Genomic DNA, 25,173 nt, shown 5'->3' on the forward strand with positions numbered 1-25,173 from the left:
TTTTTTATTCTTTGAGGTTAAAAATGAGTGGCGGTATACTGTTTCGGAACTTTCTGACACCCCGCTGCTGCTGGAGGCGGGTTTAGATTAACGGAAACATGACACGACGTTCACACGTAGCCTGTAAGTTTGATAAAAAAACAAAGCTTTTCAAGTCTCTCTGCAAGCCATTGTATCGGTGTATATATATGTATATACATATATATCTGTAATCACGTTTCACACCACTCATACTAAACCTGGGGTTAAATGTTAACCCTGAGTATTCATTGATAGACACTATACATTCATAAACCCTGGGTTGTTTCCATCCATCAAAATACAAATATAAAAAGACCCAAACAATGCCTTATGATTTTTACTGTCACCACACAGTCTGCAGAAGTGGAATGAATGAACCCATCCATCTGTAAATGTAACTTTCAGGCCAGACTTTTACAAACCAACCTTAAAGTTTTGTGTGTGTGTGTGTGTGTGTGTGTGTGTTTCTTGCACAGTATCATCATGCAACATCCATCCAGATGTTTGAGGTAGACCTTTCAGGACATGATGAAGAGCCGATATCCATACATGCCACAAGCAGATTTTAACCAAACACTTCGTCAGCGTCGTTGAGTATCTTGAACATTTTTAAATGTATAAACATATTTTAAAACATTTGGGAAAAATGATGTTCTATCCTCATGCTGTCAACCATTTCCAGCTAATTTCTGGATCTTCATCGATTACCTTTGTCTGAATAAAATAACTTTGCCTGACGCCTTGTAAATATACCATCCTAATCATAAGATTTGCCAAACTGCCAAATCCTTATAATAAATTGACCTATTAACTTAGCAAGCATCTCATAACAATCAAGTGCAAAGTGAGTGAGACCTGAGAAGGCTATCATTACCATATACTACATTTTTCCTCATTTTGTACTAAAGCAAAATAGATTGCATTGCCTTTTGAAATTGACTAGAAGTCGAAAAACTTTGGGTAAAAGTTTAACATGTATTGTTTGGATTTTGTAATAACATTTGGTAAACATATGGGTGAAACAGTGCTTCAAAATTAGAACGGTCTCTTTAAAAAATTACTGGGTGGACATAATGGAAAAGTAAAGCCTGATCCATCTTTCTTTGCTATGATCTGATCTTGACCTTCAGTCTTTCAGCTTCTGCTAACCAGTAAAGTCTCAGCTTATGATTGGATTCTGTGCTTATTTTGCACTCCTTCTTTGGTATCATGAACCATACACGTGTGACCTTTTTAGGACATTTTGCCGTTTTAATCATATCCAAAACTGGGCTTAGATTGCAAGTTCCACAAACATCATAAAGCTTTATACCATCCTAATTAAGTAAAAACTGAAACTTTTTCAGTCACTGATGACCAAAGAGCATTAGAGGGTTACACCGATTGCAGAATATCAGAAAATATCTTCAGGCAAGTATCTTATATTATAGAAAACTATATCTTTAAAGCTATGTTTAAGTGCTAATACTACACAGGATTTACAAGTTAATTTTGCAGACAGTGTTCGCTGGTTAACATTCAGTTAAAAATAAGGACTAAGTGTTGAATCTGACCCTAGACCCATGCAATACCAGTGTAGAAAAGACATTTATTTTTCTGTATGTACAACACAAGGACATTGTAAGGACTCATTTAGCCCCATTTACAGCAGCAGCAACACGTAGGGAAAAGGTACTCCAATTCATTTTCACTAAAGAGCTGGTGACTTCCAGAATCAAGAACGGCAATCGTTGTTGACAGGATGTAGGCATAGAGGAAAGTTTAACTTGATTCAAACTAACAGCGTCTTTATTTGTGTCAGCAAGACGGGTTGATAGTCAGCATTACACAGTTGCTAATAATATTTTTTACATTAAATATGGCTGCTCAATCATTTGTTTCTAATGGCGGAGCGCTTATTTTGGTCTCAAACTGCAATTTTCAAGGCCACAAATGAATTGTTCTTTACAGCTTTTCTAATATTGCACAAAATAAATGTAAAAAGCCTGTCACCAATGGTCTTCTTTTGCTTCTATCTCCAGAGGTCACCAGCTCCGCACTGAAAATAAACAGGACCACGTGACTTTTATGGAACGCTGATAATTGTGCGTAAAACACTGTTGTTTTTGGTCAAAGTAATAAAACATGGCACTGACGGTAAATATGCATATCTATGATGATCTATTGAAATGGTGGGAGAGACTTTTCCATTAAAAAAGACATTCCTGTGTTCTCAAGTACAGACAAGTAACAGACTGACAATTCTGAAATTTGTAAGACTTAACATGTAGATGTGGACTGTGGAATCTTTAACAATATAAATGGTCTCTGTCTTCCTTTACAAGCTTGTTATCAAGTCAAGTCTATAGAGAACAGTTCCAAGGTCTCTGTGAACAGCAGTCCTCTTACGGTCTTCACCACTTGCCCCTCTTGCTCCAGTCTTTAGGAGTAAAATGTAAGCATTTGGAGTCGATACGGAGGTGCCGCTTCTGCATGGCCCGCTCATGACCTTCCACTATGTCTTCTGATAAGGTGAGGATATACTGACCCTGCAGGGAGATGAACAACTTCATTTTTTGAGCAAAAACACCAACGCAATGCTCCACTGACATACTACAAACAGTGTTTGATCACAATATAAAGCCTTTCAAAGGAACACTGTACTTTTCTAAAACTCCCCCAGAGTTGACAAGTTGAGTTTTACGGTTTTCAGATGGTCTCCGGGTCTGGCGATGGCGGCTGAATAGATTCCAAAACGGTAAAACTCAACTCATTAACTCTGGGGGAGTTGGAGAACGAGCCTATTTCCAAAAATACATGGGAGTGTTCCTTGAAACAGTTATTTAAAATGATGCATTCTAAAAATGTTGGTGATTACAAAAATGGGTTGATTACTGCTTTGTACAGAAACAACATATGGTCTTTTTGTGTCCACATGTGCTCAGTGGTCTTTGTATTTCTGTTCTGACAGATTTCATTCATATCAAAGCACAAACACACATAGAAAACGTATCCTTGTGTTGTGGCTGACACAGAACACCGTATGCAGTTTGAATACAGTGGATGCTTTACAAAAACTGTGCTATTAACTACTGTTATTAAATTTATTAAATTTAAGCTTTTACAGGTTTGTAATGACATAAGTGTAAACGATTAGTGACAATATTTTTATTTTGAGGTTGGAGTAATCCTTTAAATAAGAATAATTAATTACTTTATTACCACCGCCTTCACATATGCAGTTCTCTCTGACCGTGCTCAGAAACAGTCTCCTAGCTTTTTACACTTTGGTGTGTGCACTCACATTGGCGCCTTTTGCTTTTTCTCGAGGCGTGAAGCGTTGGCGATATTCACTTTTTTTTTTTTTTTTTTTTTTTGCTTCCTGGTTAATTGTGGCTATCGCTATATCACCCAGCCCTAAGCTGCACTTTACTTCTAAACACTAATTACACAATGGTAGAATATCAAGAAAACACCATTGTTGCCTTCAGACATACATCCATAACCACACACACACAAAAACAAAACTCTGTACTCATCACGTGAATCATGTGTTTCAATCAGAGCAGCATATAACTTGTTAAATGCTGACCCTGCATGAGACTTTGAAATGTGCAGAGCTCATATTAATCTACCTTAAGTTTAATAATCACATTAATCAAAATCACAATATGAGACCTGTTATAATTTTAAAAAGGAATTTTTAATGATATTTAAAACTCTCTAAAACTAAACTTGAAGGTCCAATTGGGACACTTCAGATGGGAATCTGAAAACAAGCTTCTTAAGTGGTCGCTTACCTTATAATAATTAATGAGGTTGAGGTATTGAAGAGTTGATATCACATCCTCTTTCTTGACACTGGTGATCTCACTGATTTCACTGACAGGATCAAAAATTGGCATAACATAAATAAATAAATAAAATAAAGAAACATAACCAACCATACAAACGAATCTTGTTAAAAACTTAATTAAAAGCACTGAGCCAATGAAAATTAATATTGGTATATCACATAGGGAACAAATAAGACTTTGCATCAAGTCATTTCAATGTAATATTCTATGAGAACTTAAGTTTATCATTAGATAATCATTATTGTAACAATCATAAAAATCTGCAGTACTAGATAATTGTATTATTAACTGCATAAACTAAAGGAAGTACAACAAATCTCGAAATCTTACCAAGAGGTATGCTTATTAGATTATTAGATCACTGGCTTTTTTGGGGGTAAAGTGTACTAGTGTTGCCACAGTAGTGTCTTAATATTGCAACAGTTTGAAAATAATACTTGATAAAAAAAATTAAGGAAATAACATTTAAAAAATTTGATATATCTATGCATCTATATAACAACAATATTACAACTGGAATACAAAGACACAGTAATAATAAGAATAAAATTAAACTTTATTTAATCTTACTTTTTTAATTTACAAAATTTAAAATGACACTAAATATATATTTCACAAATGTAAAAGCATAACTTTACATGTTAAACTAACAAGGTTAAGCAAAGGCAGAGACGGAATGAAAAGACCTGCTAAGAGACACTGAACACCAGATCACATGACACTCAAACGTAAAAATACAGTTCATTCCATGCTAAAAATCATTAATGTACAAAAATTATTTTAAAAAGCGAGACTATGATTCACCCAAATATAACGTTATTATCCTCATTATGCCAAACATTTGAAACAAAAAGTATAAGACATACTTGATTGTGATCTGTGGCCGTTCTCCGTTCTCTGATTTCAGGTTCATGAGGATTTCCAGAATTGTCTGAGACCAGTATGAGCGGTAGGAGAGCAGACCCAGATCAGACAGAGGCTTCTCTGGAGTACCGGTCTTTCCTTCCACTTTTGAGAGCTCATAACCTGACAGATATGAACCAAAAACAAACTGTCAAGTTTTATTATTCCAAACGGTTTTAGGCAATTATTCTGAGATGGCTTTTTTTTTTTTTTTTTTATTAATTATTATTAATTTATTATTTAATTTGACTTTTTTCGGTTTACAGTTGTTGTCTGCCATCTCAGAACAATCAGTAGGTAGTATAAGAAAACCTTTTCCAATCTCTCTTTAATTCTATGCGCTTTAAAAGACCAAATAACTGTATGGTTACTCACTAAACTCAATGAGTAGTTTGCCATAGCCTCTTCTCTGGTAAGGCGGTAACGTCAATATGCAGGCCACATTATAGTCTTCTGTTGATTCCTTTTCCTTTAATTGGAGCAAATCACAGACGATATAAACACAATGTTATCAAATAAAAAGGCGGACTAGACAAAACGTAAAACACTTTAAACATCAGTGCACTAAAGCAAGCAGATCTGTAGTTTACCTTGGAGAAGTAGCCAACTATGTGGAAACCCTTTGAGTCATACTCTGTCATAACATAGAAGAGGAAAGGATCGGTGTCGTAATACAGGGTCTTGTGGTCCAGGAAGCATTTGGCTAATAAACACAAATTTTGGGAATATGTCTGCGTGGTGGAAAAAAAAAAAAAAATGTCAAATGTATTACGACAAACACATCACAATCCCATGTTTGCTACAGTAAAGTGTTTAACAGTAGCGTCTGTCAGTTATTACGAACTAGAAGTTACCCACCTTGTTTTTCCTGCCATCGATTTCAAAAAAGGATATAGTTCCTTTGCGATAGATCTCATTTCCTGGCGGGTGTCGAAGGTTGCATTTTGTCTGTAAATAGGTGGGAATTATATGTGGGTATGTGCATGCGTCAAGCTACATGCACACTACAAGACTCAGGCTTATTGGTTTTAATGTGTCTGGGCTCAGGTGTTTGCCAACAGAAAAGAATGTAGCTTGCAAGTTAAAACAGGAATCAGCAAAACAATGAAACTGATTTTGTGTATACATGCATAATTAAATATCCAAACTTCAAAATATCAGTATAATATGAATGCAGAATCTTGCAGTTTTACTGATTGGAATCGTCTCAGACTGAATTTAATTATTATACCTGGAACGAAATCAGCTAAATAAAGTATGAACACATCGCCAGATACAAGTAGAGCTTGACAGACTGAACTGTAAGAATAGCTTGACCTGCACAAATAAAGGACATGAGCAATTCAAAAACAGAGTATAGACTATAGATCATCTTTCTCGCCTCCGGCTCATTTTGTCCACCGTAGATTTTAAGCTATATGCCAACAAATTATATAGTAGTACACATTTTTGCGTTTCTTAATTTTATTGAGATGGAAATGATGCCGCTTTTCCACTGCGTGTCACGACACGGCTCACATTTTTTTTATTACCACCGTGGCTGAGGTTCCAAGTGCCGATCACTGATTGGCCGGACTGCCTCAACACTACTGATCTTACGACACAAGACCTGCTACATTTAAATCAGCACAGGCAGCGAATGCAACTTTTGTTCGGACGATCACACTTTTTTTTTTAAACTCGGGATAGGCATTTCCAAAAATATTCCATTCAAATATTCGGGCTAATAAAAAAACATTCCCGTATTTGTTTATTTAAATTAGGTTTAATGATAAAGAAGTCATTTTCAATGAAGTATGCGTCACAAATTTCCGAAAAGCTTATGATTATTCACTACGCAACAATGTTCTACAACAACGCTACGTTATATCGCAAGGTTCGGGTTTGGTTGAAAACGTGTAAAACGAACAAAAAAAAAAATTAATATCAAGCATACTGTGCCAATAACAGTACAGAAGGTATATCTGCGTCAGTACTAAACTGCAGTGGAAATGCAAACTGAACAGAGCGGTGTCGAGCCGTACAACACAGTGGAAAAGTGCCTTTATATGAGGTGTTGGGAGTGTGTTTTATTTCATCCTAAAACAGCACTTACCAGGTGCCTCTGTAGACACTTGAGGCTCTTGAGATACTTAAGACAGAATTCACAAAGGTAGAGGATGGGGAGGGTGGTGAGCTCCTGTGGGTATGGAGAGAAGTACCACGGCTTTAGCCTGTGTCGGCCCAGCTCAATACAGTCTATGTTCTTCATTCGTGTGACAATGTCATCGTGACTGCGGTCCGACACCAAACTACCGGTCATGCGAGGGGCAGAGGGAACGCCGTCAGAACTGTCCTGGGAATCCTGAGAGCAGAGAGTGGAATTAGAGAGATTGCAGTAATGAATATAATAACAATAAGTAAAAAAGCGGACGCCATATGCAATTTTAAAAAGAAATGAGTCTAAACTTATATCGCTAGCGAAGGTTTCTGTAAACACCAGGAATTTGATCTCTCTTTTATTAGCCATTTATTATTACCCAATTACCTGAAAAAGACAGTTAGAGAATTGAATAAAACCGACACTTGCTTTTACAAGATCCAATGGCTTTTTAGATAAATTTCTACAGTCTGAGCTTCATATTTCTGTCTAAAAGCCCTAAGCCTCCACTTTTACAGACACACAATAAAGGCAATGGGAAGTAAAGGACCCGGACCTCTCCTGGCGGCAAAAAGACGGTGGAGCAGCGAGGCTTGTTATTCTGGAACACCTTTACCATCTAACAGAAAAACACAAGCGGATGCAAAGCTTTGGGAAATTTTACTTAAGAGTGGAGGAAAACAGGCAATAGCAAAAATAAAAGCAAATTATGAATAGGGAATACAAAACATTTGAAACGCTTCATGATTGGGGACAACGTGACTTGCGTTCGTGGGACAACGTGATTTGAAAAAAGATTTATTCTAACTGACTAAGCTTGCTAAGCTTATGCCAGCTACATCTAGGCAAATGACACTAAAATGTGTAATGTTTTATTTATATATGTTTGAGTGTTAATAAAAACATGGGATTCAATCATTTTGATTACATTTTTAAAAAGTGTGCATCGTGTTAAAAAACGTATGTATATGGAGTTGAAGAGCCTACCTCGTCTGTCCCTCCACAATTTTTTCTTTTTCTCCCTGGCTGAGAAGGTATAAGACGACGTGTTGTGCCATTCTTCCAAAACAAAAAAAAGCAAAAAAAAGCAAATGAAATCAGTTTTCAGATTAAAAACATCACATTTTCAACGTGCGTTCTCTACCGTGACGGATTTAACGAGCAGAGCTTTAATGATTTTTACTGTGGTGAGAGAGGTGAGCTGCTCGTGGTCTTCTCTGGATTTGATGCTGAAGGAGGGGTTCCTCATGGCTGGGTAGACCGAGGCCTGGCTTGCCTCTGCAGAACTTGGAAGTGAAGGCACTGGAGTCGCTGCGGTAACTTGTGTCGCCAAAGAGACGGGTTCGGCTTTTCTCTTCTGAAAGAGCAAGCAGAAAGACAGATAACTTTTTTTTCAGCATAGAAAATGAAGTGCAACTGAACGAATGCAAAACACGCCGGCCCCACTGTGCTAGGATGTTGTAGGCGGTGTGCAGGGTGCCTGTTATCTATGGTGTGGTAAGTGTTTTTCAGCATTTTGCTACATGATTTCTTAGCAGCTCATGGCTTGAGTCTCTCCTTCGGTCGATCAGATTTTTCGAAACGCGTCTGTAAAAATAACCATTTCAATTGAACGCTTTCTTGTGAAACGATAGTATACCTCTCCTCTATTGCCTGAGATATCATTTACGGTAACAAATGTTGTAAGTTAAGCACAAAAGTTTACAATGTGTTCGTTCAAATACCTAACCCTGACTCTAATTACCACTAATAGCTGATGAGTGATAATAATAAAAAGAATGCACTCTAGCCACTTACCTCATGTCATAAAACAGGTTACCACGAGCAATGATTGTAAAGCAGGTGATATAACAGAATATATATTAAGACAAAAATGGAAAATGCTTTCATATTTACCAAAATATGAGTTGTTTAATCTTTAATAATTATTATTTTAAAATGCAATTCATTCGTGTGACGCAAACACTGATGCTTCAGCAGCCATCAACTTACTCAGCAAGGGTGCATAAAACTGTGCCTGCAACATTTTTGATTTATATTTCAATTAATAAAAAAAAGCGATAATAAAATAAACAAGAATGTAAAATATTACAACAAATTGTGAAGGATCACGCAACACTTCAGACTGCAGAAATGAATGCTGAAAGTTTGGTCAAAACAGAAGGGGTTGTTTTAAGAAGACTGAATAGACTGGCTTCAGGACTGGAGAAAGAAACAAACAAAAAAAACAGATGCTATGACTATATTTTACTTTCAGCTGTGCAGCATGGCAGCGGTTTTTAATATATATATATATATAGTAAGGACAGACCCCAAAATAGTCATCATTTAAAGCATTTACCCTCATGTTGTTTTAAATCTTTAAGACGTGCTTTCTTCTGTGGAAGTTATCTTGAAGAAAACATTTTCTAAAAAACTAAAAAATTCATAAAACTAAATCCCACTGACTTATATGGGGGGGAAAAAAGATTGAATCAGAATTTGAATTTTTTGGTGAACTAATTCTATAACAGTGCTAACATTATCATCACATAAATTTTCACGCCGCTCGCCAATCGCCAATATAAATTGAGACGAGGCAAAAAAATATGCATCCCTCACACTTGTTGCAAAGTGTGATAAGTTAGTTTTTTTATGTAAATTCAGCCCATTGATTAAAAGCGCTCTCTTTGACTTTTATTAGTGTACAATGGGCGGGTTTGTCTGTACCGGTGTGGGGAGGGTTTTGCCTCTTGAAGGAGCTGAAGCAGACTGAACGTTGAGATCTAGACTCTTCCTCTGAATTTGAACAGAAAGGAAGAGAGGTTGGTAAAAGGTTTACATGACACGTAAAATCAAGGTCAATCAGGTGGGGATGTGGAACACGTATCAAATAAACCCTAACGTTGTAGGCAGATTTGAAATAACCGATAAAACAAGATTCTTACCACATCTCTCTCTGGAGAGCTGGGGCGGGAACCCGGCAGGCCGTTCTTTGTCGGGGTCTTTGCCTCTTTTTTGGGAAACTGCAGCTTCTTCAAGTCCAGGCGGTCTGGAGTCACCCATTCATCCAGGCGCTTATTGACTTCCCAAAAAATAAATCAATTTGTTTAGTTTTTTTATTTTTTACAGTTAGCAAAAAGGTAAATAAAACACCAAACCGATTAATGCTTAAAAAAAATTATTCTGTATATGTCAGAACAAATAAAGTACGTCAAGCATAAAGCAAACTGTTAATACTCACAGTCAATATAGTGGACGTAATAAAGCTTTCTCCCAGGAATATCTTTGACACTGAGAATTTCAGCCAATGCTTTAAAGAAATAAAAGAACGCATTAATTCAGACAGCTGAAAGCGGATACGCTCATATCTAAAAAAGGAATTCGATTTTCATATTTCACTTCTCCACACCAGTGGTCAGCTGCATTAACTACTTAAGTCTAAGTTAGTGATCTTTTTTTTTTCTTCTTCTGGACTAGTCATAACTAACCAGTTAGGTAGAAATACGCCTGGTCTAATTTCAAGTAAAAAAGGAAGATTTGTTCCTCTCGGTTGACTGCTAGTTGGTCAACTAGTCAATATTTGAAAAGTTCATCAGAGTTGTCGGAAGCCAAGAACGCATTTTGTTTTTAGGTTTCAGGACAAGTTTGGCGAAAGGTTTTGATCCACTTCAAATGTTGACTACTGTAGTTCTTCACAGGTTATAGTAACGGTTTGGACCATTTCAAAATAATGTGACTCCACAGGTTGGTTTTTGCACAATTAAGATATAAGTTAACTTAATACGAAATTAACAAGAAACTGAAAATGTATTAAACACGTTTGCCAATAATAAAATGAACCATAGTACAGCAATTTGTATGTACAATTTAATTTCTACTAAAATTGTAAGTATCTTGGGACACATTAATCGTGCACTATCCATAATCTTCGTTCAGTTCCAGAACACACAACTTAGCCTACTGTAATGTCATCTGTACCAGCACGTGTTTAATAACAAGTGACTATCATCCGAACACGATTAACGTGAATAAAAACAAGCCTTAATTCAACTGACCAGAAGAAAGATTTTAATTTAGACTTAACTGAGACAGATATAATCCGTGAGCACAGCCGCAAACCTTTTGTTTACATTCGTTACGGAGCTCTCCGGCTGATACTTACGCCACTCGTCTTCATTTTCTTGATTTTTCCGCAGCACGGGAAGCCGGCAGCCTTCAATGATTTCGACCTATGGGGAGATAACGCCGTTATAAACCAAGAAGCCCAATTTTATAGAGCGAATGTGTTTCACAGCTGCAATTACGCTACATAAATCCACACAGACTGCGAGGAGCTTACCGATGAGTCCGCCATCTTAATCACAAAACGCCTCCAGTGCAGAGAATTATGGGTAAAAAACAGAACGCCGTCTTTTGCTCCAGAGGGCGCTTATGAGCATTTTAAGATAATAAAGAGTAAGAAACGAAGCTGTAAATGTAACTGTTGACTGTTTGACTCAATTCTGCATTGTTTGAAACGTGTATGTGTTCAGGTGCAGTCTGGCGTTCGTTATAATAAGTCGCACATTCAAACTGGAAATATTGCATTGAAGTAGCTGGATTGCATTTTGTACAATAACCCAAAGACATCTGATTTCAAAATGAACAATATGAACTGATGGCAACATTGGCCTACTAAAATATGTAATAAAATAAATTGAAATGGGGGTGGGGGAGTCACTAAAGTTAGGTCAAGAGAGTTTTTTTTGTTTATAATTTAAAAAAAAACATTATATCATGTGCCCTTGTTTGCAAAAATATTACAATATTTAAAAAATATTTTTGGGGCGGTTATTTAATTAATTAATGACCATTACTTAACATTATTAACATTAACGTTATTATTAGAATTTCCTTTTCTTGAAATTTAAGATCAAGTAGTATTCACTGTTAATCTATCACCTCAGATTTTCACAATGGACAACTGTGGGATTGAAATACATTTGGGCAAAGAAAATGAGTGCCCCGATAAAAAATAAATACATTTTGGCCCCAATTTTTATTAGGTGGCCTTAACTACTATGTACTTACAGTTAAACTAATAATTTTATACAATGTACTGTGTGCACACAGAAAAGCAGCTTCAACTTACCTGGTGAAAAAGGCAAGATCTCCCAGAAACAGTGCATGCATATCAGCTGAGTTTAAAAATGTCATTTCTTAATATATGAAACTCCTAGTACCTGTCACCCCTGATGTTAAAGGCTTTGAGGATCATCTATCAAAAGCAAGGAGTGCATTATACAGAGATTATAGTGATTGATGTCCAGGGCAGTACTAATTATGAGATGATCGAGTTCAAGCAAGTGGACCTGCCTGATGAGGAGGTAGTCAGCTTCAATCAGTGAAAGTCTGCACATAAATAATATGGATGGAAATCTCTGTAGATGAGCTCTCGAGTCAAATGGATAACTTGATAACTTTGTAGCAGCTTTTCTTTTCTTAGAGAATTCACAGGAGAGTGCACAGGATGCTTCTTTATGTACTCTGCTATACGCAACGCTTATGAAACTTGCAATGTGGTTTCCTGCTCCAGATGATGTCACAACCCTTTTTAACACTTGAGCTGCAAGTCAAACATTGTAGCGTCGCTTGGCAATGCTATAATTTAACACAATGCACTCATACATATACTCATACAGCAACCCAAGTCTGAATTTAAGAACAATAAAAGGCATAAACAATGAAAATAAGATGCAGAAGTATTAAAGCAAATGGCTGACAAGGTGTAACAGTTTGATTTAATAACTACAAGATATGGTGCTTACAGTAAAACCAAAAATAACCTACAATAAGAATGCTCAAAGCCAATTTAAACAAAGGTCACGAAATGAAACACCTCAGGTCTCACAAGCGTGTTAAGACACAATAGTGTTTTTTTTTTTTTGAGTGAGAGAGAATGGCCATATCTGTATTTGCATTTATATTATTTATTCATTTTTTTGTCAGACGTTGTTATCTTCAGTCCATAGGTACACAGACCTTTTGTTCTCCTCAAAGAGCTTCATGGCCACCTGTCAGTTTGTGAAAGAGCTCTTCATTCAGCGTGTCGCTCTGCTCCCGACCTCTAGTGGACATGAAGATGTAGCCTCCGATGTACTCGTGGACAATCTTACAATCCGCTGTCACACAGCTGAAGGCGATGTTCACGTTGCCATCAAACTCAATGGCCACCTGGTCCAGATATGGCAGGAATTTATTTTTATATTACTTGGAAAGCTTGGAAAAATGGACAAATCGCATTGGTACAGAAATATATAAAGTTAATTACCTGTTTGATGTCCCAGTTGACATTCCACTGCCTCATGGTGTTGTATCTCCAGGTTTTCACAACATCTCCGATGCTCAGGTCAATGCGGATTAAACGATTATTGGCAATGCCAAGCACCTCATCCTTACGGCAACCCTTAAACCTTGTGTGGAGGAAAAGAATGGGGTTTTTTTAATATGTCATTTATAACGTGATATTATTTTGGTTAAACTTTTTTTAGTGCACACTGAAAAATTCCAAAAGAGAAATTGCACTTGAAATGCCAGGACAATGTGCTTCATGTTGAAAAGTTCACACAGCTGTCAGCTGTCACAAAATAACTTAATAAAAATGTATGCAATACACGGTTGCTTATATATGTATAAAAAGTACACAGAGAGTGTATAAGCACATCTGGAATAGGTTGAGGCTTTTTTTTTATTATTTGTTTCTGTTTGCTTTGTTGCCTTGGTTTCATGTCATGGATACACATTGTTATTGACAGTGTGTATATGCCTTCTTTTTCAGTTGTTTTCTGTTCTCAGTACTCATAAGCAAAACATACATCCATTCACATGCACATACAATAAAAATAAGAAGTTTTGAAACATTTGAAAATTTAGAAGGAAAGAGAGACCAAAACTAAGTTTAACACTGCATGTTATATGGGTCATTCCTATTATACAGTGACTTTTATGTCTCTATGATTTACTATTTTCTCTAAAATAGTCATATATTTATAAGAAATTGCTTACATTACATTGACATTTAAGTAATAAAGTAGATCTAATATATTTTATATTAGGTGAACTTTAACACTTTAACTGAGACAATAGACATTAACAATATTATTTTCTTTTTTACACACCTTTTTTACTTATATATGCATTCAATCTTATATCCTCGGTGCCAAGTAATCAACTTCATGGATATTGTGTATTTAATCATTTATTTTCAATATCTGTTACAATGGTTTTGGAGGTGTCTAAAATGACTGCACTTATATCTACAAGTTGTTAAATACTTTGACACTGACGACTAAAGTAACAATTCTGAAAATGTATTCAAATAGAACAGTTATGTCTGTGCAGAACCATTAAACATAAAGCTCTCTTGTAGAGAAACCGAGCTTGAAGGAAAAAAAAATCACCACCCAACTAGGGCGAGCAGTAAAAATGTTTTGGTTTTTTGGCTATCCTTATAAGCACAGTATAAAATGAGTTAAATAGCACCTTAAATTTATTTATGAATTAACCGCTTAATCAAAGTTAATAAAATAATTCTGATAGCCATAAAAAAATATATTGTTAGAAAGACAAGGGTCAAGAGCCCAACTGAAGCAAGCACTGACCACCACAATGGTGATATGAATGTCTATTAATTCTATAAGATTTTTTGTAGATATGTGACAGAAATAAAGTCAGACTGTAATGTGTGGAGCCGGTGATGCTGTTTGTAGAGTTGTTTAATCATCCTCTGTTGTATCTTTGATTTCTTGCTCTTTTCTTCAGTGCTTCTCTTTGTTAAAAGCAGTTGTTCATCTTTGGCTAAATTCACTCACTACTTTTCATTCTCTGTCTGTCAGGTGGGCTATATTAGTAAACTCATGTAGGGAATAGCGAATGAGGGTGTAGGGTGTGATTTGAAACACAGTCTCTGAACAGGACTTCAGAAGCAACAAATATTGTGCATATCATTAGAATGCATTGATTTTTAGGGGATTATATTTATATGATCTTAGGATCTTAACCTCAGGATATATTCCAGTTTAGATATCTAATATAAACATTTTTACAGATAACGATCTGGCTTTTAGTAATGATTATTTATTTTTTTGAGTTCACGTTGTCCGATCGTCGATGTTACCCACACGTGGTTTTTGTCCTGCCTGCCTATATGTATTTTGCCCATTGAGAAGATTAAATCTGTTTAAGTTTATGTTACTTGCCTTGTGCTCCTTGCGTCAAAACCACGAACGTGACAGTTGGGATTTGTTTTAAATTAATATAAATATAATATGATAAATAAACTTCAGAATCAATAGATAAAGCTTTCCACAGTTTTAATAAGCTCTAAAGCTTTACGAATTGGTGCATGACCCCCCTACAGGGCTCTGCCCACAGAGCGATTTTACTGAACTCACCTGACTACAATATAAGAGACACCAAAGTCAGGCAGAGCCTGCCAGATCTGAAGGAACTTCTGAATGGCATCGGTTAGTGAGAGCTGGGCAACGTTCTGATAGGCCTCCAGGATCCTCGGCGACAGCTGAACAATTAGAGGGAAAGAGAGACCAAAATAAACTAAATCTCAAATCCATTCACACATGCACACACAATAAAAAATTGAAAGAGGAGAAGAGGGACCAAAACTAGGTTCAACAGGAACAATGAGCGCAGATCGCATGTTATATAATGGTTCCCCAATATTTCGAAAGTCCACTTTAGACATTCTACTAAGGTCCAAATCTTACTATTAAGTAGCAGCTTTTTTGCATGCACATTACTAATATACTCAATGGCTGTTTATATTAGGCACATGTTAATGCTTTTTTCTGTATGACCATATTCTAGATCACTTAACTCTACCAATACTCAAAACATCTACCTTACTAACTGGCTAAGCAGTTTTGGAGTGGAAATTTGAATATTTGAATTGTGAACATGCGTTCCCTATTCTAAGGCGTTACCAGTAGACTGTTAAGTTAGGGTTAGGGTGAGTTGAAATAATTGATGTACTTGCAAAGTTACTGATAGTTGGTAAATTGTTCAAATAAAGTGTTAGGAGACAGTCTACTTATACTCCAATGACTGCTAGTAGTTAACCAGTTCAAACAAGTATTGTCAAGTATGCTGTACCTGCTTTGGTTTGTACTTCTTCTGGTAGCGTGGAGAGACCAGGCTGTGTGTATTGATGCTTTCATCCGTCTGAGCTGTGTTATTACTAGGTGTGGTTTTCTGCATGGCCAGGAACGACTGGATACTCTGCACCTCATTAGAGAACGAGCTGTCAGCTAAAGTCTTGCCCTTCGAAGCCAATCGACATGCTGCCATCCATCGGCTGTACTGCTGCTCCTAAAATAAGACAGAAAGAAAGAGTTTTTTGTATTTTTATGAAACATAGACAATGTACTGTTGTCCAGTTTTGATGAACGTCCGTTAGTCACTGGACAGACCTGGTTCTACAAGGATGCTAAGGACATTTTGTGTGGTGCCGTCAGCCAATCACGTCTCTTATATTTGCTTTCATAGCATTTATTATGCCATTTAGAATTTGCAGAATAGAAAGTGCTGGAATATTTTCCCTTGGTGTGTTATATTAAATGCTCATATCTCCAACCGAGAAATGCTTTTGATAAAGAGACTACATCCAATATTCCTGGCATATTGGAAAGATCTAACAGTATTGGATTGTGACGTGTGGTCAAGTATGGTGTCCCAGACTTGCTTCATTTAATCTGCATTTAACCCATCCAAGTGCACACTCACTGAGTAGTGAACAAACATGCACACACACACATGCACACACACCATAATGTATGTAGTACCTGGCTGTATCCACTTGTTTTCTTGAAATGTATGAAAATGAATGCATATTTATTCATATTTAAACTTTTCAGAAAAATGTTCGTAGTATACAGAGAAAATACAACTATTTAAATGCCCCTTTTAGTTTATAATGACTGAATGTTTTTATTTGATGGGTTATTGCCATTTTATTCATTAATTAGTCGAAACTGTCCTACATATATACTGTTCTACACAGATATTCATTGACTTACATGCTCACAGCGCAAGTACACCTCATTCATGCCCTCTGGCCCGGGTATCAGCAACCTGATACAAAACTTCTGCCCAGCAACACTCACATCAGGGGACACCTCGCAACCTGTGTGGATGAAAAAGCTGTTGCGCACCTCTATGGTGGGTATATATACATTTTAACATCCATGAGTGTGTGTTCACCTTTAAGGTTCATTTGTTGAATCGGCTCTTTAGAGCTCTCCTCTTTACTCTTATAGTAAGAGATGATTGTGTCCTTAAATGTAAACCAGTATTGTTTATATCCTTTCAGTGTAAGCCTCTTCGGTCTGAAAAAAGGTGAAACCACAAGCATATTAGTCACAGAAGTCACGTTTAAAGTGGTGGTCAAAATGTTCACCAGCTAAAAATGGTTTTAAGTACGTTATTTGTATTTTTTGCTGTAGTTTGTCAGTAGGAAATATTAGTTTCCATTTGCAAACATTCATTTTGCCATTCGCTATTAATTAATTGTTAATAATGAGTAATCCAGTGATTAGTTAGTTTGCACAACAGCCAGTGCTCCACAAAGAGATCTGATCTCATCTTCATCCAGTCTGTCTGGCATGACATGAACAAAACAGGACCAACTGAGACAGAATAAATCCAGAAGAACTATGGCAACGTCTCCAAGATGCTTCAAGAAACCTACCTGCAAAGCTACAGCACTGTTAAAAGTTTTAGGCATTATGTCATAAAATTGTGTCACTGTCAAAAATAATGTCATAAATAGGTTTTATTAATTAAATGCTATTAATTAAATTAAATACATTTGATGTGATGGTCCTTTGCGTTTAAAGCAGCTTTTGTCCTTGATGCACTTGCACATACTATTTATCAGTTGCTGTCATTACTAATTAACTTTAGTAACTATTAAGCATTATTTAGCTTTGTCCCATATTTAATAATGTGAACATTGATGTATGTCATTGGAACGCCCAATTTCTAGTGATTATCATCGATTTGATTACAGAGACCGTCTCTGCATTTAATAACAAATTGTTTAATCTCGTCACTATACATGGCTCTCATTGTACTCTTCTATTTTATACTGTTCAGTGCTTTGATACAGTCTGTGTTGTTAAAAGCGCTATATAAATTAAAGTGATTGATTGATCGCATGTAGCAAGAAAACAGGAATTTGTGTCTCACCTGAATATTTTCAAGTAGTCATGTAGTTCTGGTGCCGTCATTGTTTCCTGTGTGGACACTTATGATGTTAAATATGCAAAACACGTTTGAAACACCTACATTAGTATATGAAGCTCTGTAATGCTACTGTGTCATATTTGATACACAAAATGATGAAACAAGTTGCGTTTTATATTGTGACACTAATATTTCCTATTTCCCACTTATGAAGCCACAACTATGAGTTTAATCAAGCGCTTTGTTGTAAATATTCACCATGCTAGATAGTCAATTCTAGAAGGATTGTCAAATACATGCTTATTTCACTGTTTATAAAGCATACAATATGCTGTGATTGTTCATATATAGCAATACCCTACTATGTTGTTGTGGAAAAAAATTGAAGAATAGCTTTGACAGCATCAGTGGTTGTCCCCTCCACCGTGTTTAAAGTCTCAAGAGTTTACCAGTATTTCATGTCCAACCAGTTGTATTGAACTTCTTCATCTTGAGGGAAAGGGGACTAATTGACCATGAAGTAATATAAGGGCTTTAACTGTAGTTGGCTGTTTTCCTGGCCTGTGCAAGGCCGACAACAATTCCTGAGCTTTGCCAACTTTGACGGTTTCTCTGCAAATAAGGCTCTAGATTGTGGGGACCCACGGAACCCATAGAGCTATCACTTTTTTAAACATTTCCCACATAATTACCCAAGAAATACTAATACAGTTTGTTTAGTTTAACACACTACAACAGGGCACATTGTCATATTTGTCAGAAACTTCGTTTGGTGTAGACTTGTCCTACTGTTTTGATCATGCGAGTAAGTACAGTAAACTCGTGACTTTGTTAAACTTGTCATGAAACTGACCAGCATGTCGTCTGCACTGCTCTCTCCTTCCATTTTCACCTCCAGACACTGTAGAGCCGAATCCAGATCTTCCATAGCTGGACAAGATGCCACAAACTGCTCCGTCAGAGATACTTTCCCAATGTGGTACTGATGTAATCACACACACACAGAGAGAGACACTTTTTACTATAGCTCCGATCGCAGTCCCCATGTTAGAATGATTTTTCATTCGTGTGGGGAGAAGATATTTGTTCTCTATAACCTATACCTGTAAGGCAGCGAAGACCATCATCTCCTCCTCAGTGCATTCGATTTCCTCCAGCAGAATGGCCCACCTTGACTGTTCATACAGCTGCGTCAGGCGCACCACATCAGCCTGGAAAATAGATTCACATTGGGGGTTTTAACGGGGGAAATAAGAAAGGACAAGATCCAATAGGAATTCAACATTTAAATAAAATATAAATAAAAACACATACAAGTAAATGCATAAATGCAGAATACAAAAGATGCTGTAGCTACCTGTGGTGTGATATCATGAAAAGTATAGTATTTGAAGCGCAGTAAGAGCTTATCATTTTCTTTGATTCCCTGTTGTAGAAGAGAACGGGACGAATCCAACCACCTGAGGAGAGATTTCATAGCATATTATCATTACAGCGTATTCTCAAACATTTTTTTAATCATACTCCCAATGCATCGTATTTGGGGCATGTAGTGCAAAAAAATGCAACAAAAAAGTGACTAAAATTCAATTTTGTATTGTATGCAATGCAATACACGATATGCAATATTGAAAACCGGATGTTGCCTAGTGCAATACCCTACCTGCTGTTAATATGTGCTTTCTCCGTTATGTTAGTTGTCCGATACAGCTTAGCAATGGTCTCTGGTGCTGGAGCAGGCTGACTGACCGCTAGCATTTTGTACACAGCCTCAGTTTCAGGAGTTTCAGCAAAGAAAGCAGGCATGCCATTGGCAAGCTTCGGAATTGTGCCTGCAATTGCATAAATGAACACCAGAGTGGCTTTACATGCCTTTGTGAAATATATAAATAAATATTAGCGTGCAAAAATACTTTTAATCAGGTCTTATATTTATGTGTATTGGTTTGTAATTCGTTTTATTCTTCATATGTTTTACTCACTTGATGGAAGTGGTGCGCATGTGATATCATACACCTCTTCACCAGCATCTTTATCTTTCTTTTTCTTCTTCTCTTCTACTGGCCATAGTAGGGATAGTTCCTCTGGGCGCCGAATGTCTTAAGAAGAGAAAACAAAAGTAGTCATGTGTGGTTTGGAAAACGTTTAGCTAGAGCTTTAATTTTGCAGACGCTGATCCGTCGTGAACTTAATAGTCATAAAGAAATGATATACATGAATGCATATTTTCAGCAACAGACTGTTTCTGTATAGGTTATCCGAAAGTTTAAAAGCTAGAAGAGCTATATATGATTTGAATTCATCACTCACTCAGGAGTTTGCATATGCCCATGATGGTGCGGAACATGGGGCTGGAGAAGCAGGCTCTCACTCGGAGGACGATGCCGCTGGGCATTACCAACCGCAGGGGCTTGTGCTGGGGTGTGAGGCAGAGTCGGGCATCCGCATGAATTCCACATTTATCCAATGTCCAGGACGGTTTTAGTAGCCATTGCTGCTTCTGTTCCCACCACAGAGCATGATCGGACCAATCCTGTTTTATTTCTGAAAAAAATGCCAGTCTCTCTTACCTTGTTCCATGCAACACAAATAAAAATGTAAGAATGACTTCAAAAAGTAGAGAATTGAATTTTGTGATGTTAAAGGTGGCACCATACGTTATGTTTGAATATATGGGAAATTATAGGAGTGGGGTGGGGCATAGGGAAAAAAAAAAAAATATATATATATATATATATATATATATATATATATATATATATATATATATACACACATATATATATATATATATATATATATATATATACACACATATATATATATATATATATATATATATATATATATATATATATATATATATACACTCACCGGCCACTTTATTAGGTACACCTGGGCAAAAATCATTCAATCACAGGGCAGCACCTCAATGCATTTAGGCATGTAGACATGGTCAAGATGATCTGCTGCAGTTCAAACTGAGCATCAGCATGGGGAAGAAAGGTGATTTAAGTGACTTGGAACGTGGCATGGTTGTTGAGTATTTCAGAAACTGCTGATCTACTGGAATTTTCATCTAGGGTTTAAAGAGGATGGTCCGAAAAAGAGAAAATATCCAGTGAGCAGCAGTTCTGTGGCCGCAAATGACTTGTTGATGCCAAAGGTCGGAGGAGAATGGCCAGACTGGTTCGAACTGATAGAAAGGCAACAGTAACTTAAATAACAACTCGTTACAACCGAGGTATGCAGAAGAGCATCTCCGAAAGCACAACACCTCAAACCTTGAGGTGGATGGGTTACAGCAGCAGAAGACCACACAGGCTCACCAAAACTGAAGATTGGAAAAATGTTGCCTGGTCTGATGAGTCTCGATTTCTGCTGCTACATTCAGATGGTAGGGTCAGAATTTGGCGTCAACAACATGAAAGCATGGATCCTTCCTGCCTTGTATCAAAGGTTCAGGCTGGTGGGGGTGGTTTAATGGTGTGGGGGATATTTTCTTGGCACACTTTGGGCCCAATAGTACCAATTGAGCATTGTGTCAATGCCACAGCCTTCCTAAGTATTGTTGCTGACCATATCCCTTTATAACCACAGTGTACCCATCTTATGATGGCTACTTCCAGCAGGATAACGCACCATGTCATAAAGCATGAATCTCTCAGACTGGTTTCTTGAACATGACAATGAGTTCACTGTACTCAGATGGCCTCCACAGTCACCAGATCTCAATATAACAGAGCATCTTTGGGATGTGGTGAAAGGAGATTCTCATTATGGATGTGCAGCCAACTAATCTGCAGCCACTGCGTGATGCTATCATGTCAATATGGACCGAAATTTCTGAGGAATGTTTCCAGTACCTTCTTGAATCTATGCCACGAAGGATTAAGGCAGATCTGAAGGCAAAAGGGAATCCAACCCAGTACTAGTAAGGTGGCCGGTGAGTGTATATAGATATAGATATAGATATTTTATTGAGATTGATTGATTGGTATTCCACAGAAGACAAAAATGTATACAGGTTTGGAACAACATGATGGGTGAGTAGATGATGGATGCTTTAATAATGATAATTTACTCTGATGGGTCCACGACATGGCTGAGTATCAGAAACTTTGCAAATATATGTCGACTTATTCTACCCACTCTAAACCTATTTTAACAATCTACTATGAGAGTTTGAAGACATGTAGTTGCAAATGAATGGGAATTAGCTGGAGCAGTTGATACAGAGTTACATAGATACTTAGTAGAAAGTCTAAAGTGGACTAGCAAAATAAAATGTAACCAACACATTGACTGGCATTTAATTTTTTTTAAACAAAATCACACTCTAACAATCAAATACTATAAGTCTGAATAGAAAAACTAAATAATGTATAAAATAACAAACATGTTGCAAAATTAATCTGAGAACTGCTTTGGAAGACCTAAGAAACATCCCTCATGCCCTTAAAGCCACTGCAGAAACATCAGACATCAACTCACCTGACTTTTCCACAACTTTGAGGATGACTCCACCGATATGTAGGTCCGAGGTGACACTGATTTTAAGAGGTGGGGCCTCTGGTCCCAGTTCCTCTATGGAGACGGACAGATCCCACACTGCCATTCTAGTCTGAATAGAGATGCCATGAGATGTCATGCTTCCACAATCTCAGTTATTTCCCTTTTTTATAGTTTTGCATGTCATCTATTTAACCTGCTAACCTGCTGCTTTCTAAATAGCTCTAATCAGCACATTCACAGATATGTGGTGGACAAATAACATGGAAATAACATGACTTAAAAAGTAACTGAAATTATTATTACGAATTACTGTACTTTCTAAATCTCGCATAACCTTCACCAGCTGAATACTTCCACAATATAAGCTATTTCCCTTTTTTATAGTTTTGAATTTAATCTGTTTAACCTGCTCTAACTACAGAACAAAATACAAATAGTACATATGTTAGATTACTAATTACTTTCTAAATCCCATATCACCCTCAACCAGTTGAAAAATGCAAGAATAGGGATGAAAATTACAGCAATGTATACTTAGTAATGTATCACAATATTTGTATACACACACACAGAGAGAGACAGTCAGAGACAATTTAATTTAAATATCATTTAAATTTGCCCTTGTATAAAATTACTTTGCATAAGGTCTTTTTAAAGCACTTTCCCAGCACTTTTGTTCTCTAAAATGTGCTTGATTGATTTATTATCTGTGTAAAATAATATGTACATTACATTGAATAAAACGACAGCTTTACATTTACATAAAATTGCATAATAATCAAAAATAATCAGAGAAAAAGACAAACTTGCTGTGTAATGTAATGTGATCAGTGGTCTTTTAAGTGTTTTTTTAATTATTTTTATCCTTATTTATCCTAACTCCTGTTTACTAATGTAGTTGTGTTTTATAAGTACTAATAAACAGCCAATATGCTAGTTATATGCATGCTAATAAGCAACTAGTTAATAGTGAGAATTGGACCCTTTACTAAAGTGGTCACAAAAAACAAAAATCGAACCTTTGGTAATTCACATGTAGCAGAGCGCACCAGGAATATTTTACACATGAATTGATTAAATAATGAATCAAAAAATACATAAATGAGTATAAATAGAAATCGGTATGACAAAACAAAGACCCTACAGTAGACCGTGTAGGCCTGAAGGGCCACGCTTCTCAACCTTACGACTGCCGTCAGACTAAATATTCCACCCTGCTTTTCTGCTGTTTCTTTTTTTTTTCAGGTTCTTACCTCGTATGGTTGTGGTTCCAAAAATGTTAAGCGATGTACAGACTACGCCCTTGGTCTCTAGCACTTTCTATCTGCCTCTCTCAAAAACTTGTGAGACATGTGCTGTCACTTCCTCCCTCTCTTTTTCTGTCTTTCTCTGCCGAGGTTTCACCTCGTCTATGCGAGTGAATGGCTCTTCTCTTTTTCAGACTGATTTCTTAAGGGTTCAGCTACCCATAAATAGGTTTCTCTTCCTCTTCCTGTGATAAGAGATGCACTTTTAAAATGAAACAAAGCCATATAAACGACATTGCTTGTTCAATTTGTTTTTCTTTCTTTACGCATGTAAGCATGCATCTATTTATTTTAACAGAAAACATCTATGCTTCCACAGTACACTTTAATACATTTAATTGCTGCACTCATAGGTTTACTATTATACAGGCAACTATATAGTGCTCCCTGCTGGAGAGATTTCACAGAACTGAGTTTGCAAAAAATATTGTTTTTCCTGTGCTTTGGTTCTGAGATGAAGATGAATGTGTTTTGAGGTGGCTGTGTACAGATATAAGACATTATATCAGAGCGGATGGACAAATAATTTAGGTTATTTTTATAACCAGTAATTGCCAGAGGTTTCCCATACACTTATAGTCTATATATAAATATATATCTTTTTTTGTTAAATTAAAGGGACTAAATGTTAAATAAAGTCATTATTTTATTTTATTTGTGCTTTGATGCAACCCGTGTTGTTAAAAGCGCTATATAAATAAAAATTATAGATTTTCTTTGCATGAAAAAAGTATTCTTGTTGCTTTATAAAATTCAGCTTGAAGCACTGATGGCTTGCTTATTTTTCTGGACCAAAGAAAGTGTCTTTGGCAGCCAATAAGAGAAACCTCACGGTTTTCAGCCAAAATATCTTACAAACGGTCTCAAAAACTAATTTTAACAATTAACAACGGATACAAAACGATTGACAATTTTCATTCTTAGGTGGAGTAACCCTTTAATGCGATTACATCAGGAGCAAAGTGAAAGCACATAATGTGTATACTATATATGAACAGCAGACCGTAGCACGTTTTCGCTTATTATTCAGTTGATTTACGCTGAAAATTGACGATGGAGCTAAACGCGTTGTGTTGTGGGAGTATTCCAGACGGTGTGTTGTTTCGCAGGTCATTCTAGCACTTCCTACATCACGTTCAAATATTAAGCGAAACCTAAATACAAAAATACTATTAAATAGCAGTATAGAAATAGTAAGCAACGTCGCAATGGACCATTCCGAACACAACGA

At 36.6% G+C, this 25,173-nt stretch overlaps 2 protein-coding genes across 4 annotated transcripts; both read right to left on the reverse strand.

The window, feature by feature from the left end:
• Positions 1–1,589: 1,589 nt before the first annotated feature.
• kat5b (K(lysine) acetyltransferase 5b) lies at positions 1,590–11,464 on the reverse strand. Of its 3 annotated transcripts, XM_043238543.1 has the most exons (15): positions 11,222–11,456; positions 11,045–11,111; positions 10,124–10,192; positions 9,828–9,964; positions 9,610–9,678; positions 8,084–8,257; positions 7,888–7,959; positions 7,457–7,519; positions 6,856–7,104; positions 5,619–5,708; positions 5,351–5,491; positions 5,136–5,229; positions 4,724–4,883; positions 3,801–3,882; positions 1,590–2,549 (listed from the first exon to the last, which is right to left on the reverse strand). In XM_043238543.1, exons 1-15 carry the CDS (start codon positions 11,234–11,236, stop codon positions 2,415–2,417), a joined length of 1,617 nt encoding a protein of 538 aa, XP_043094478.1. In that variant the 5' UTR covers positions 11,237–11,456; the 3' UTR covers positions 1,590–2,414. The 3 variants fall into 3 exon arrangements, with proteins under 3 accessions (XP_043094478.1, XP_043094481.1, XP_043094482.1); XM_043238546.1 differs by lacking the exon at positions 7,457–7,519 and having other exon boundaries at positions 11,222–11,464; XM_043238547.1 differs by lacking the exon at positions 9,610–9,678 and having other exon boundaries at positions 11,222–11,453.
• A 1,176-nt stretch (positions 11,465–12,640) lies between these two features.
• im:7154036 (fermitin family homolog 3) lies at positions 12,641–24,313 on the reverse strand. Its single transcript, XM_043238541.1, has 15 exons — positions 23,889–24,313; positions 22,615–22,744; positions 20,431–20,664; positions 20,103–20,219; positions 19,784–19,952; positions 19,478–19,580; positions 19,224–19,331; positions 18,974–19,102; positions 18,124–18,170; positions 17,137–17,261; positions 16,953–17,059; positions 16,030–16,245; positions 15,315–15,439; positions 13,193–13,334; positions 12,641–13,095 (listed from the first exon to the last, which is right to left on the reverse strand). Exons 2-15 carry the CDS (start codon positions 22,736–22,738, stop codon positions 12,916–12,918), a joined length of 1,926 nt encoding a protein of 641 aa, XP_043094476.1. The 5' UTR covers positions 22,739–22,744; positions 23,889–24,313; the 3' UTR covers positions 12,641–12,915.
• Between the last annotated feature and the right edge of the window lie 860 nt (positions 24,314–25,173).

The sequence above is a fragment of the Puntigrus tetrazona genome, chromosome 5 (genome assembly GCF_018831695.1).
Source record: "Puntigrus tetrazona isolate hp1 chromosome 5, ASM1883169v1, whole genome shotgun sequence".
In the NCBI taxonomy this organism is placed as follows: Eukaryota; Metazoa; Chordata; class Actinopteri; order Cypriniformes; family Cyprinidae; genus Puntigrus; species Puntigrus tetrazona.